We start from the raw sequence: 16,046 nt of genomic DNA, 5'->3' as shown, positions 1-16,046 counted from the left end.
ACACTAAAAATTCTGAAATGTCTTTACAGCAAGATGCATTTCACACACACACACACACACACTTTTTTTTTTTTAGAAGCCTTAAAATGTTAGTTGAAAGTCAAGGTTAAAAATTGGGATTGAGGAATAAGTGAAAGCTAAAATTATTGCTACAACCTATTCCTTTGGCTAGCATTCCTCTAGAATAAGATCAGCATCAGAATATTTTTAATCAACGAAACAAATAGTAAATGACAGCAAGAGAAAAAATGTGTCAGAATGTGTATTTTATTCTTTATTCACTACACGGTATTATGACTCAATATAGAAAAGAGATGTACCTGTAGCATTACCCAGTCACAAATGTATATTAATGTTTTGACTAGTACAATAAGAATGTGTTTTAAAAAAAACCTCACTTCTAATCCATTATTTCATATCCAGATGTTTCCTGTACATCTGCAGTTGTCTCAGAATTCATGAGCTGTAGTATCTTAGCAACCTCTCATCTGTTGGTTTCAGGATTTTCTTTTCACTCATGTTTACCACCCAGCCTGGAGCAAGACCAAAGAAAATCTGTCTAGGGTCCTTACGTGTTCTTAGCATTTCGAAAAGTTCATCTTTACTTATGTCTGGCAAAACATAACCATATTTCTTGGCGAGTTCAAGCCTGGCTTCTGGAATATTTGATGGATCAGCTAGATACCCACGATTCCTGGCATCTGTGTAGTAACGGACCAGATCTTCTGGTGGAAGCATTCGCTTTGGAATAGGCTGGCCACGCAGAAAGAAAGGTATTGGCTTGCACAAAATTTCTACAGGCAAGCAAAGGAGAGAAAGAAAGAAGTAGGTAATAGTATTTCATAATCAAGGTTCAATAGCATTAGATGATGCCTCCTTTCCTCAAAAGACAAGTACACCATATGCCTGAAGTCTCTTGCTAGATTATTTAACTGCCACAAACTCATGCAGAGGAGAGGAGGAAAACTAGAGACAAATCAATTAAATTATACAAATGCAATAAACCAAATGAATCAGTTAAAAATATTGTTTAAAAGGAAAAACTGATTTATAGTCCCGATTTAAAACCATCTGCATGAACCACTGTTTTAAGAAAAATGTTTTAAATAAAAATGTACAGTAACTCCTTGCTTAACGTTGTAGTTATGTTCCTAAAAAACGCAACTTTAAGCGGAACGATGTTAAGCGAATCCAATTTCCCCATAAGAATTAATGTAAAGGGGGGGGGGGGTTAGGTTCCAGGGATTTTTTTTTTCAATCAGACAAAAACCTATATAAATATACACACAGTATACATTTTAATACTGTTCACAGCTATGATGATTGTGAAGCTTAGTTGAGGAGGTGAAGTTAGAGGGTGGAAGAAGGTGGGATATTTCCCAGGGAATGCCTGGCTGCTAAATGATGAACTAGCACTTGGCTGAGCCCTCAAGGCTCATTGTTGTTAACACATTGTTGTTAATGTAGCCTCTCACACAAGGCAGCACAAACACATGGGAGGGGAGACAGCATAGCAGAGACAGACACACACACACCTTGTGTGTGGGAGGGAGGGAGAGAGAGAGAGAGAGAGGGGCACACTGCCCCTTTAAGTAAGCTGACCCACTCTTAAATGCACTGTCTTTAAGTGGATCAGGAAGTTGAGACAGCAGCTGCTGCCCCAGGCGCTCTCTGTCTCTCTCCATCCGTGTCCTCTCCCTGCTCTATATGGAGAAGGGGTAAGCGGGGTGCAGGAGCAGGAGGGAGGGGGACACCCTGACGTTAGCCTCCCTCTTCACCACCCCTGTACAGCAAGCAGGAGTCTGAGATCAGCTCCAAGGCAGAGGGCAGAAGCAGCACATGGCAGTGGGGGAGGGACAGCTGAACTGCTGATTGATAGCCTGTAGGGCGGTGCAGAACACAGAACTTAGGGGAGCAGGGAGCTGATGGGGGGGGGCTGCCGGTCCACCCTGGTTCCAAGCCCCCACCAGCTAGCTCTTCCTTGCAGGCTGCTACATTTAGGATTTAGATTTTAAAAAACCAACTCCATTCCACCAAAGAAAAGAAGTGGGGAGATGAGGGGAAATTCTTACCCAAACTCCGTGGATCATAGAAGCCTGTTGTAATAACACCACCATTTTTTTCAATTGCAGCAATGGCTAGCTCAGATGCCATCTGTACTTCAATATTTACTTTTGCTGAAAAGATATCGGCACCCTGCAAGTTACAGCATGTGCTTAGATTAGTTAAACATAAATTGAATATTTTGGTAGCTATATTTATCCATCTCTACAGAGTATCAAATGTGAAATACAAAAACTAAGCTGGGTCACAATTCTACAATATTCTATTACATGATTTAACAATTTTAACTACTATTCCAAAGTGAAAAAACAGCAGCTTGCAAATCATAACACACTGTCCAGCTTTTCATGAATATATAGTGCCCTCTAGTGGATTTAGCATGACAAATTTAATTAGTCTTCTATTTAGATACATAAAACTGCGACTTAGAAAAGTAGTCATGCTTCCAGGAGAGAGGGGAAACCAAACAAAAAATGGAGGCTTTACACTACCGGTAGACTAATAATGTATTTCAGACATACCTTCTCCACTAGTTGGACACCATAATCCCTTTTGAGTGACTGTATTGTAACACCTCTGGCATTGGTGAGCTGGGTTAAATCGATCGGTTGAGTGGGATCCACTCTACCCAAGTCAATAAGGTATTGCAGCTTTTGAAGACTGAGGGGATGATACTGGCGCCTGCGGCTGGAGAAAAGGCAAAGAAGAGCAAAGAAGTTTAGGATTTCAAAATATGAACCTGAAATTCAGTATAGTCAGAGTGAAACAAGCTTCTAGGTTTAGTGGGTTAAGAGACAAATGAATGATACAATACTTTTTTCTGTTTTCCATCCTTTCCTAAATGTTCCAAGTAATTTTGTTTAAGAATAGGCCCATCCATAAGTACATTTTATTCCCCTTTTATAAAATAGGAAACCAACACTATAACTGGCTATCACTGGGTTCAATTCACATCAAAGTAACATCCCCAGCAGCTGGTCAGCTTAATTTGCCCAGACTGTCTGGGTTCTAGAGGGAGAGGTTAAGTGTTATTCTGAAGAGGAAATCAGAAAGTTTGAATGCTCTTTGGCAAGTTAAGAAGATTTTAGACAACAACTTCTCCTATGAGTTTAACTCAGCAGCCTTGTTGACACATGAGAATCTGACTCAATGACATACAAGCATATGCAAAGAATCCTCAGTATTCTACTCCAATGTGAGCTCTCTCATCTTATGTCTAGTTGACAATTTTATTTAATTGCTTTTCTATTGTGCTTATTGTAAGCAAGCACCTCACAAATATTAATGATTTCTCTCTCATATCACCCTGCAAGGTAAGGAAATATCGAGTAAATATCCACTCCCCCATATGGTTGGGCATTTGATTAGTCAAATAATATATATTTTAAAAAGGTCAAATATTTTAAAGCACTAATTTACCATAACAACAGTAACAAAGGAGTAAGACTTTGTGGTCTCCAAGAAGCTTAGCCTTAGATAAATACATATACCTAATTACGCCCCCCCCCCCAAAAAAACCCCAACTTACTTAACTCAGTTATTTTTATTCATAAAAATGTGAAGCACAATGTAATGAAATTCAAAAAAGTTGAAGAATAGCACCATGACACAAAGAAGTAGGCCAGCCACTATATCAGGGCATTCTTGCTGGAATATTTGGCAAGTCAAATAATAGGTAGTCAGTTAATCAGACCACTGACATTATACAACTAATCAACTGACCAGCTTGCCAAGTCTACTCCCCCACACACTCAAGAGGAGCAGGAAGATTGCAGCCAAGAGCCATCAGCTTAAAAAAAGGAATGGGGCTAAAAAGGGGAAAAAGTATAAGCAGGCTGGCTGAATCACAGGTGAAAATCAAGTTTTCAAATACGTTATTCAAATACTTGTCTCTGTTATCCAGTGAGTTGTATTATTAATCAGATACTGGAATGGATGTATTTAAATACCTGTGAAATTCATTAAATAATATATTTGGCTATTTGATCAGTCATAGTAGAAAGTTATATTTCTAAAAACCAAATGAAATAGAAAGCTGAGTATTACAATTAAATGAAGCAAAGTATTTATAATATACAACTCTTTTAGTGGCACAAATATTTGTCTCTATGGCTAGTAGGCTGTGACTTCCGCTAACCGGAATACATTTTTCAAGCCCTGGAAGTATTTTCACTCGTTTTTATACACGGGGACCAAAACAGAGATTAAGAATAGGAAGGATACTGTAAATATGGGATGGAAATTTTGTTTGATTACATATGCACAGTAAGTATATCTCCCATAAACACATACAAACACTTAACTGTGTTTGGCCTTTGTTAACATGTAAGAATAAACTGGACAGACATTTTCCAAGAGGTTGGGCTTGGATTTAGGCAAATATCAACAGTTACACAAGATTCCAAAATACCTTTTGGTTAGAGTATATTCACAGGTGAGGTAAATGTATTTTAACCACAGCTACAAAGAGGCCATTTACCTATATTCTGGCAAAATTTATATTTCTAAGTACAGGATGCGTTTCTTGGAACAGTTGTAGAGTTACAACAGGCTCTTTTACCACATTGCTAATTTACTTTGCTATTGTTTTACTGTACAACACAAGTTACTGTGAAACTTCTGTCACTGTAGAAGACTGGATCATTTTTCATTAAAAAGGCAGTTTACTAGATACATTTAACATTAATGAGAAACTCCTAGTTTTTAGATGTTCTTCAGCATTCCCTGTTTTGGATTGCTGATTCAGGAAGTCCCTGTCTAACCACCTGTGGAAAGTGCTGCTCATCCACTTTCATGGTAAGGTAAGTTAAGGTGGGGGAGATGACTATTTGGAAATAAAAATTAAGAAAGCAACTTGCTTAAAAAAAGTTTTCATAATGCTAATCAATTGTCACTACTAACCACATATTAAATTCACTTAGTTATTAGGCATATACACAGAAAACCTTTAGTAATGAAAACAAGTCTGCTACCTACGCTTCATTCCACAGAACAGAAACATATACATGAATATTCACCAAAATCAGTATTAAAAAAAAAAAACAAAAAAAACACCAAACTACATATTTAGTAAGACTTTATACACAAGCATAGATTAGAAACAGCTCAAGGGTGAACGAGTTAAACACATGCAATATATCACATGGCCCTTAATGGCTAAAACTGTGGTATATGTTTGCCACTGTTACGAATATTAGTGCCATAAATTTGCATTACCCTTTACAGAATTAAAAGAAAGTCACGGACTCAAACAGCGTGCACACTAAATTACACAAGAAATGAAGACAGACAAGGAGAAACATGGTTTTCATATTGTGCATGAAACCTGTAAGTTCTGATTTATTTTTAACTGGAGCTAAACAGATAGCAGTGATGTGCAGATCAATGACTGACAGACGTGGATTATGAGAAAGTATCCGTAGAGTATGAGGACAATTGCCCCATTGGAAGAGGAAGGGTGTTCCAAAAGCAAGGACAGTCATGGAAAAGGCACACAAATTCCAATGGGAGGAGGAAGCAAAGCAGGATGCGTAGGCAGAGCACAGGGTGCAAGATGAAATGAAAAAAGTATGGCGTAGAACACTTCAGCTGAATCCGGTGAATTTTGCTGTTAAGGAAGTTAGCAAGACTATGGGCAGTCAGAAGGGTGCAGAAGTCAACAAGGACAATGGTTCTGAACATTGCTAAGGATGAGTAAAAAAGAATAGTGCAAATGTGAATGGACAAAATTAGAAAGGCTAAGGCTATGTCTGCACTACAGACCTTACAGCGGCACAGCTGTAGGTATGCTGCTGCAAGGTTTCCCATGAAGCCACTCTGTCAACAGGAGATACCTGACAGGAAAGCTCTATCTCATAAAAGGTCATTCAGTCCAGTTCCCTGCCTTCACAGCAGGACCAAGTGTTGTCCCTGACAGATTTTTGCCCCAGATCCCTAAATGGCCCCCTCAAGGATTGTACTCACGACCCTGGGTTTAGCAGGCCAATGCTCAAACCACTGAGCTATCCCTCCCCCACAATTAAACCACCCCCCTATGAGCAGTGGTAGCTATGGGCATGGCTACACTTGCAGATGTAGAGCGCTGTGAGTTAAACCCCCCTTCGTAGAGCGCAGCAGGGAAAGAGCTGCAGTCTGTCAACACCGACAGCTTCAAGCGCACTGGCATGGCCACATTTGCAGCACTTGCAGTATCATTGGGAGCGGTGCATTATGATCAGCTATCCCACAATGCAAGTGACTGCAACATGCTTTTTAAATGGGGGTGTGTGTGGAGTGTGACAGGGAGTGCGTTATGTGTATGTGGGGGGAGAGAGAGAGTGGGTTTTTGGGGTGCTGAGAGTGTGTCAGCAGGCTGTCTTGTATGTTCAGACCCCCCTCTCCCTCCCCACCTGCCTCTCTCTCTCTCTCTCTCACACTCACTCAAAGCAAACAGTAAATGTTTGCTTTTTTCGGAGCTGAAGCAGCTCTGGCTTCTCCGAAAGGGAGCTTTGAAAGGGCATTTCCGCATTCCTGCAGCCGATTTCACAACAATGACAAGAGTAGCCACTTTATTTAAGGGGATTATGGGACGTTTCCGGAGGCTGATCACAGTAACGCAATACCTTGTTCACACTGGCACCGCGGCGCTCCAGCAGGGCACAGCAAACATTATTCCACTTGCCAAGGTGGAGTACCAGCAGCGCTGTAGCTGTGGAGTCAGAGTGCTCTACGTGCCTTGCCAGTATGGATGAGGAGTGAACTAGGGTGCCCGGGGCTGCTTTACTGCGCTGTAACTCGTAAGTGTAGCCAAGCCCTTTGTCAGCAGGAGAGTGTCTCTTGCTGGCATAGCGCTGTCCACACTAGTGCTTTTGTTAATTAAACTTATGTTGGTCAGGGGGTGTTTTTTCACACTACTGACCGACAGAAGTTTTATTGACAAAACTGCTAGTGTAGACATAGCCCAAGACACAAAATGAGTTACCCCAAGCCAAGGACATAAAAAGGCAATAAAAAGTTGTATCAATTCATTAGGTGCAAGACAAACAGAAAGGAACCAGTAGGTCCACTACTTAACAGGCAAGGAGAGCTAACAACAGAGGACATCAAGAAGGCTGAGGAGTTTAATGCCTATTTTGCTTCAATCTTCACTGAAAAGGTCAATGGTGATCAGATACTCAACACAATATTAACAAGGGGGGGGGGAAGGAGGACAAGCTAAAGTAGATAAAGAACAGGTTAAAGAATATTTAGGTAAAGTAGATGTATTCAAGTCAGCAGGGCCTGATGAAATTCATCCTCGGTACTTAAGGAACTAACTGAAGGAACCTCAGAACCATTACCAATTATCTTTGAGAACTCATGAGGTCCCCAAGGGCTGGAAAAGGGCAAACATAGTACATATCTTTAAAAAAAAGGAGAGGAATTTAAAAAAAAAAAAAAAAAAAAGAGGAGCTGGGGAATTATAGATCAGTCAGCCTCTTTGATGCCTGGAAAGATACTGGAATCAATTATTAAACAATGTGTAGGTACCTATAGGATAGCAGGGTTATAAATAAATAGCCATCAGGGATCTTTTAAGAACAAACCATGCCAAACCAACCAAATTTCCTTCTTTGAGAGGGTTACTAGCCTATTAGATAGGGAGGAAGCTACAGATGTGATTTATCTAGATTTCAGTAAAGCTTTTGACACAGTCTCACATGACATACTTATAAGCAAATTAAGGAAATGTGGTGTAGATTGAGTTACAATAAGGTGGGTGCATAACTGGTTCAAAGACTGTACTCAAAGAGTAGTTATCAACAGTTCACTGTGAAACTGGGGGAAGTGGCAGTGTGGATCTAGTGGGTCTCACAGGGTCTATCCTGGGTCCAGTATTGTTTGATATTTTAATTAATGACTTGGACAATGGAGTGGGGAGTATGTTTATAAAATTTTCAGATGACACAAAGCTGGGAGGGGTTGCAAGCACTCTGGAGGACAGGACTAGAATTCAAAAGGACCTTGTTAAATTGGAGAATTGGTCTGAAAGCAACAAAATGAAATTCAATAAAGACAAGTCCAAAGTTCTGTATTTCAGAACTAAAATACAAATGCATTAACTGCAAAATGGGGAAGAACCAGCTAGATGGAAGTACTGCTGAAAAGGTTCTGGGGGCTAGAGTGAATCACAAATTGAATATGAGCCAACAATGAGATGCAGTTGCGAAAAAGCTTAATAGCGCTCTGGGGTGCATTAATGGGAGTGTACTATGTAAGATACATGAGGTAATTGTTCTGTTCTACTTGGCTCTGATGTGGCCTCACCTGCAGTAATGTGGGTAGCTTTGGATGCCACACTTCAAGAAAGATGTGAACAAACTGGACAGAGCCCAGACGAGAGCTATAAAAATGAAAAAAAGATTTAGACAACCTGAATCTATGGGGAAAAGTTTTTTTTTAAAAAGCCAACACTTTGGCATGTTTAGTCCTGAGAATAGAAGAATGAGGGGGTACCAGATAACAGCTCTCAAATACGTTAAGGGCTATTATAAAGAGGATGATACTCAATTGTCCTCCATGTCTACTGATAGTACGACAAGAAGTAATGGGCTTAATCTGTAGCAAGGGAGATTTAGGTTAGCTACTCATAAAAGCTTTTCCAACTGTAAGGATAGTTAAGCACTGAAACAGGGTTCCTAGGGAAGTTGTAGAATCACCATCACTGGAGGTTTTTAAGAACAGACTGGACAAACACCTGTCAAGTATGGTCTAGATATACTTGATCCTGCCTCAGCACAGGGCTTGACTAGATGATCTCTCAAGGTCCCTGGAGCCACTATACCCCTTTGAGTTTATCATCAAAAATGGAAAAAAAAGTTACCATGATTAGAGGTGTGGAAGTGAGTAAGTAGGATTGGTTGGCCAAGAGCTGAAGGAAGAGCAGGTGATCTTGTAGAGATGTTGAACCCAATGGGGTTGATCCAAATCCCATGAGGGTCCCTGGGAGTCTTTCAATAGGCTTCAGATTAAGGCAAGTGAGTGCACAAGTGGAGATAATAAAGGTGGAGAGAGAGCAAGAGCTGAGCAGGAGGAGTGGTGGGGCAGGGTGAGATTCTGTGGCCTGCGTTGTGCAGGAGGTTAGATTAGATGATCATAATGGTCCCTTCTGACCTTAAAGTCTAGAGTCTATGAGATACAGATGAAAGATAGAAACAGACAAAGCAGTCAAGTGTGGAAAAGAGGGTAGAAGGCTGTAACCAGGGAGTCATCAATATGGAGAGTAGAAAATGAAGGGAAGAGTGGTTCAGGTGACAGAGAAGTGAGGGAGACTAATGGATTGAAAGTTACAGAAAGTGACAAGGGGAAGAGGAGGGTGGGGAAATTTGGGGGAAAACAGATGACTAACTGAAAGGGGAGACTCTCATATGTTCAGGCTGCGTTCACAAAATTAGATTTTGACTGCCACTTCAGAAGAAAGGTAAAAGCAAATGACATTCCACTTGAAATAAATCTAGAAAGCAAACTTACCTGTGTCCTTCATTATACCCATATTTTGGAATAATCAAGTAAAATGGCGTCTGGCCACCCTCAAAGCCCAATCGGGGGCGATTTCCTCTTTGTCTTTGTCCTTTATGACCTCGACCACTTTTCTTTCCTCCATGTCTTCCACGGCCACGTCTTTTTTCCTTGAAAGCAATAATTCATAAATTCAGTTAATTACACTATGGATACATAAGCTCTGGCAATGTACATTCTGAGGAAATATAAGACTGTTCTCCAATGAACTGGGTGAGACTGGTGAGAAAAGTTAAGCATTTCTACTTCTCTAACTAAAGGAGAGAATATTAAACAAAATGTGATTCTAGATAGTTAATCAAATGGTTTGAAAGTCTACATGGATATGTGCAAAGCAAGAGTAAGAATATGTACACACTGCAGCTTACATTGGTATAAGTCAGGGGTAGGCAACCTATGGCACAGGTGCTGAAGGCAGCACACAAGCTGATTTTCAGTGGCACTCACACTGCCTGGGTCCTGGCCACTGGTCTGAGGGGCTCTGCATTTTAATTTAATTTGAAATGAAGCTTCTTAAACATTTTAAAAACCTTATTTACTTTACATACAACAATAGTTTAGTTATATATTATAGGCTTAGAGAAAAAGATCTTCTAAAAACATTAAAACGTATTACTGGCACATGAAACCTTAAATTAGAGTGAATAAATGAAGACTCGGCACACCACTTGTGAAAGGTTGCTGACCCCTGGTATAAGCTATGTCACCCAGGGGTGTAAGTAAGCCACACATACACCCCACAAGCAACGTAAGTTACACCAGCCAAAGTGCCAGTGTGGCTAGTGCTATGTAGGTGGGAGAGCTGAAGTAATTAAGTTGATGGAAGACCTCTCACCCATCAGCTTAGAGCATCTGCACTAGCAGCGCTGTAAGTTCTGTAGTGTAGCCATATAGTACTATATTTTCCTCTCGCCTTTAACATTTTGTTAGCAAGCAAGGATGGTTAAGTGGTTATGGCACTAGTCTAGGACTTGGGAGACCCAACTTCAATTCCTTGCTCCACCACAGACTTCCTGTGTGACCTTAGGAAAATCACTTAGCCTTTCTGTGTCTCAGTTTCCCTCTCTGTAAAATGAGGATAATAGTACTTCCCTATCTCTCAGAGGTATTATGAGGATAAATACATTCAAAAGATTGCAAAGCATTTTGAAATCAACAAATGAAAAGTGCTATATAAAAAAAGATTAGGTATTATTTTAGGTCTGAGCATTAGATACTTTCTCCTGAATGATAAGCTACTGAGATTTCCCACCCACTTAGGGCATGTCTACACTACAATCTTATATTGACCTATGTTAGGTCAACTTGAAGCCACCACAGTAATTACTGCAATTGCTGATGTCCACACTACCCTCCTTCTGTCGGTGGTGCATGTCCTCACCAAGACCATTTCCACCAACTGAAGAGGAACAGTGTGGGCTGGGGCTCTCAGCTTTGCACAGCTCCCCCCTGGGAAGGAAGGGGACAACCACCCAGGACTTCTTGCCTCCAGCAGGGTGATCCACACCCGGAGTCTGGTTGGCTACCATTCTCCCGGAGGAGAGTGCGGAGCAAGGACCCCGAGGGTGCAGCAGGGAACCCAGGGGACAGCCCAACTTGGAGTGGAGATCCAGCAGCAGCCCAGCTGGGGAGCTGGTTTTCTTGTCAATTTCATCCTGCCCCTAACTCTGTACTGTAGACCAAGCCAGAGTAAGGATAATTCTACTTGGAAGTTGAGCAAGAGGAGATTCCATCTCACAATAAAATAAGAGGTTAAAGAGAAGAAAATCATTTTGTATATATGTATTAGCATGAATGTGACTGGATGGAATCAGACTGGTTCAAGAGTTTGTAGTTTTCATTGCTGTTTGGGTGAAGGAACTTTTAGTGTGCAGCAGCAGGTTCTACAAAGACAGTTAGTGCACAGAAGGGTGGAGGGCTGTACATTTACCCCACAGCTCGCCATGAACTGACGTGTTGTACAGACATGCCCTGATTGACTTTGTAGGATTATTTTAAAAGCAAGGTTTTTAATATATAGTGTAAAAGAATAATTACCCTATACTTCACAGAATAATCTCATTAACTGCACATCATAAGGAATGTCACTCATTTTAAACCTTATTTTCCCTTGTGTCGCTGACTTGCTGTTCATTGTTTATTAATATTGGAGTTATTTACACCAGAAATGCTATTTATAAAATAGAAGCTCATTTACCATAGGTATTGGTCATTCATTTCACATTCTCTTACTACCTTTCATTGTGTTCTCAGTTTGCATCTGTTACAAGGGGAACCACATAAAACCCCTTTATTTTAACATTTGGCTATTTTTATGTGGTGTCTATTAGTTAATTCAGACTATTTTAATATATTAATAATGTGAATAGTAGTCAGGATAGTAGCAATTTAAATAAGACACCATTAAATGATGCAGTTGGTATTTTCACATTAATTTTATTCAATAAGTTTAGATGGCATAACATTAGGTACTGTAAAAATCAGCTACTCTGCATAATTGGACTCCTGCACAGAACATTCTGCGCGGTTGGGGCTTTAGATCTGTTTCATATGACTCAATCCCTAACCATTTGAGAACTGTGAATCTGACATTTTCAAAGACATGAACTACCAACATTTTACACTTCCTACTTTAGCTTCTTGTAAGCCATCCCCCCTATACACACAATTAAGGGGCACTAACAGAACAGGTGGGGAGACAAGAGGGAACAGTCAAGTTAATAGTGCAGCTCTTATTATAAATTTTATTTTAAAGCACTTGTCTCAAATCCTGCAATTGGATCCAAACAAATGGATCCCCAGGTGCAACTCCATAAATGTTAAAGGGGTTCATCCACAAAGATCCAATTTCAGGATTGAGGCTTTTGTGCCCAACCTCATTAGGAAAGGTTTCAAAAGGCTGCACCAATGCAACTACATTGAGGTAGTTAAATCAATCCAAACCCTCTGATGTGGACATACTGCAGTCGAGGAAAATATCTACATTAAAGTTTCCACTGGTGATGCAGTTTCAAGTGGACAATTTTCTCAAACCGAGACAGATGGTTACATCTACATTACAGACGTCTGTTGGCATAACTCTATTGGTCAGGGGTGTGAAGCTGTACCAGCAGACGTCTTTAGCATCTGAAACATTTATCTGTTCGCATTCTACATCCTGGAGTCAAGCCAATAGAGGAGAATTTCAGCTTTCACTGGGGCGAATACACAGTCTCATCGCTGGGGAGAGGACCCAAAAAGGCACGAACCCTAAAGGCCAAAAGAAGCCATAATGTTCTAAGCCAGCTTCGTGGTTTTTGACCGCCAAGGCCCCCCGGCACCGAAAGGGCTTCGGGACCAGCCTGCCAACGCAAGAGACGCTCGGTCTCGGGGCTAAGGAGCTGGCCCAGGCTGGCGCGGGTCCTGCAACAACCGGGCGTCGGCGCTGAGCAGCTGAGGCCGCCTGGGTACCTGGGGGGAGCGGGCCCAGCCCCTCATCGCAGAGCCAAGGCCCGGGCCGAGCCCGCTCCGGGTCTCCTGCGCCCGGCACTCACCGATTTCTTGGCGCCGGGGTTGGGTCTCAGGTTAACCAGGCTGACCCTGGGCAGGGCCCGGAGTAGCTCCAGCGCCTTGGGCCCGCCGCCACCGCCCCGCGACGCGGCTGCCATGGCCGCTCGCTGCCGCTGCCGCTGCCGCACACCCCCGGCCTGCAAGGGCAAAGGCAGCCGCCACCAGCCAGCAGCGTGCGAGGCTAAGCAGCGCGTCGCTTTACGGCCGCCGGAACCCCCTCCCCCTCCCAGCTGTCGCGACGCGGCTGTGTCGGGGAGGCCCGGCGGGCGGGCGGGGCGGTGAGACAATGTGGCCGGGTTACGCGCCGCGCCGCGCCGCGCGTGTCCCTGGATTACGTGGGTTGTGTCTGTGCCCCTTTCCTGGGATACTACGGATAAAACAGCGAACCCAAGGGAGTTTACCCACTGCCTGGCGCGCTGGCAGACATTGTTTCCTTGCACTCCCCCCTCTGTCTGTACCCGTATGGTGTCTCTTGTCTTATCCTTGGATTGTAAACTCTTGGGGGCGGGCAGGGCTGGTGCAAGGATATTTTGTGCCCGAGGCAAAACTTTCACCTTGCGCGCCCCCCCGCTTCACATCGGTTCATTGAGGGGCAAATCCCAATGAGCCTTTATAGGCCCCAGGGGCCAGTCATGTCCAGGGGTTGCTCCCCAGACCAAGAGCCCCCCCCCATGTGAACTCCCTTGGAGTGTGCACAGCCCCCCCACGAGCCCTCCCCACCCTGGCAGCCCTTGCCCTGAGTCCACTCACTGGCTTTGCCAGGCTTGGGCCGCTACAGCAGCTCGGCAGGGAGGAGCCACACATGCGCAGGAGCCACAGAGCCCGAGTGTGCCGAGGGGGGAAGCCAGTACGGGGCACAGGGGCGGCAGCCTTGCATAGGTGGTGGCACCGCTACCAGGGAGCAGCTGCACCCCCGCCCCTCCTGCCTAGGCTGTGGCCCAGGGCCCCACTGGGGGCTCCTGCAGGCTGCAGTGGATGTATGCAGGTGCCAGGGATGCCCGCGGGGGGGGGGAGCACGAGAATGAGGCTCCCACGAGAATGAGGCAATTGGCCCCACGAGAATGACGCTCGCCCCTGCCTCCGCCTTCCCCCATCCCCTGTCGCCTTAGCGTGCCACGTCCAGGAGTGGCCCTGGACAGTGCTGCAGCGGCGTGGCTCCGGTGGGACCTGGGCTGCTCCTGCTCAGAGCCGCATGGTAAGGGGGCAGGGCTGTGAGCTCCGGCAGGTCGAGTGGCAGGAGCTCAGGTCCCACCAGAGCCATGCCGCTGCAGCACTGTCCAGGGCCGCTCCTGGATGTGGCTCGCTGAGGCTCCGGGAGAGGGGGGCAGTGGGGGTAAGTGACATGGTAAGGGGCCAGGGGGTTGGATAAGGGGCAGGGAGTCTCGGGAACAGTCAGGGGACAGGGAGCAGGGGGAGTTGGATGGGGCAGAGGTTCCAGGGGGCAGTCAGGGGACAGGGAACGGGGGATTGGATCATGGGCATTTCAGGGCTCTGTCAGGACTCGGCGGGGGACTGGATAGGGGTCGGGGCAGTCAGGGGACAGGGAGCAGGAGGGGGGTGTTGGGGGGTCCTGGGGTGGTGATTGGGGAGGTCTCGGGGGGTGGTGGTTAAGGGACAAGGAGCAGGATGGGTCGGGGATTCTGATGGGGGCAGGAAGTGGGTTCAGGTCAGATAGGGGGCAGGGCCAGGCCATTTAGGGAGGCACAGCCTTCCCTACCTGGCCCTTCATTAAGGTGACCATTTTTTTCAAATTTAAAACCAGGACATTTAAAATAGCTCAGCCAGCATGAGTAATAGTCGCTGTCGTAGAATATAAATTGAAAAAATATTATGAGTATGCTTATCTTTTTTTCTTTAAGTGAAAGAATACAATAAAATGTACTTCTTTTATTTATATTATATATTATGAAAGTAATTTTGCGAAAAAAATATTTGATATGGGTAGATTAGTACATAATTGTATACTTAGGATTTTGGGATCCAAGTAATAAAGAAACAAGTGTGGCAGTAAAACAAAATGGTTTTAATAAAAAATGGTACAAAAGTACTTAATCTACATTCCTAATTTTGCTTCTTATATTTTTGTGAAGAGTGGATTGATTTTAATAATAATTTGTTTTCCTGGATGTTTTTATAAAATTCCATGCAAGTTTGGTTAAAATTATATTTAGTAATTAGCAAACATTTCAAAGTTTCAACATGTACTTGAGTGTTATCACTGGACCAGATATTGTTCATCTAAGAAAAAAGACGTTCGGCAGGTGCATTGGTTCCTGGTAAACAGAGACAATATTCTACCAATTTGCCAATATTTTTGTAGGAAACATCATTTTCACTGAAGGGTTTGAATATTTCAATCCATCTGTTCGATAGTGGTACAGAATTTTGTCTCCAGTGAGTAATTTTTTCATCTGTAATGTAGCGCAGGACAAAGCTGGTTTCATCAAACAGTTCATCTTCTACTAAATTGATTTCAGAAAAATACTGAAGAATGTAATCACTGCAAACTTGAATGTTGTCATGGGTGAGTTTAGTGTTTAACAAAACCCAATTGAATTTTTCGGTATGCTTAATAGGTCCTTCCCATTCCTCTAGATATTGAATACATGTGTCATAAAATTCTACCACTTTTTCTTTGAAAATAGCAGGTTTTAATATGCCTTCTTCCTCAAGCTGCTTCAAATTTTGCCGCACCTGTAACGGCAAGAAAATGTTGGCTTTTCTGTCAGCTAATTTTGTTTTTAAGTCACTGTAAATATTGCTAGTTTCTATAATAGAAATCTCCTGTCCTTCTATTTTCAAAATAGCATTGTGGAACATTGATGACACGTTATGCAAAAAGTAAAGCCAAGACTCTGTCTCTGAATTATCAAAATAATTTGTGATAATTGTGGGGC

General features: G+C 43.1%; 1 protein-coding gene across 1 annotated transcript; it reads right to left on the bottom strand.

The window, feature by feature from the left end:
* Positions 1-249: 249 nt before the first annotated feature.
* Positions 250-13,333, bottom strand: MRPL15 (mitochondrial ribosomal protein L15). The gene is made up of 5 exons (XM_039525246.1): positions 13,134-13,333; positions 9,553-9,710; positions 2,586-2,751; positions 2,073-2,196; positions 250-794 (listed from the first exon to the last, which is right to left on the bottom strand). The coding sequence occupies exons 1-5, from the start codon at positions 13,245-13,247 to the stop codon at positions 457-459; spliced, it is 900 nt and encodes a 299-aa protein (XP_039381180.1). The 5' UTR covers positions 13,248-13,333; the 3' UTR covers positions 250-456.
* Positions 13,334-16,046: the final 2,713 nt, after the last annotated feature.

The sequence above is a fragment of the Mauremys reevesii genome, linkage group 2, assembly GCF_016161935.1.
Source record: "Mauremys reevesii isolate NIE-2019 linkage group 2, ASM1616193v1, whole genome shotgun sequence".
Classification (NCBI taxonomy): Eukaryota; Metazoa; Chordata; order Testudines; family Geoemydidae; genus Mauremys; species Mauremys reevesii.
This window is presented reverse-complemented; position numbering and strand designations above follow the sequence as displayed.

What these genes read in the sequence shown, in the direction of transcription:
- MRPL15 (XM_039525246.1), bottom strand. Translation starts at nt 13,247, where the DNA reads ATGGCAGCCGCGTCGCGGGGCGGTGGCGGCGGGCCCAAGGCGCTGGAG. An exon ending in GGGTATAATGAAGGACACAG is followed by an intron (nt 2,752 to 9,552) that starts GTAAGTTTGCTT and finishes CCTTTTCTCCAG; the next exon opens with CCGCAGGCGCCAGTATCATC. An exon ending in CTATGATCCACGGAGTTTGG is followed by an intron (nt 795 to 2,072) that starts GTAAGAATTTCC and finishes GCTTGCCTGTAG; the next exon opens with AAATTTTGTGCAAGCCAATA.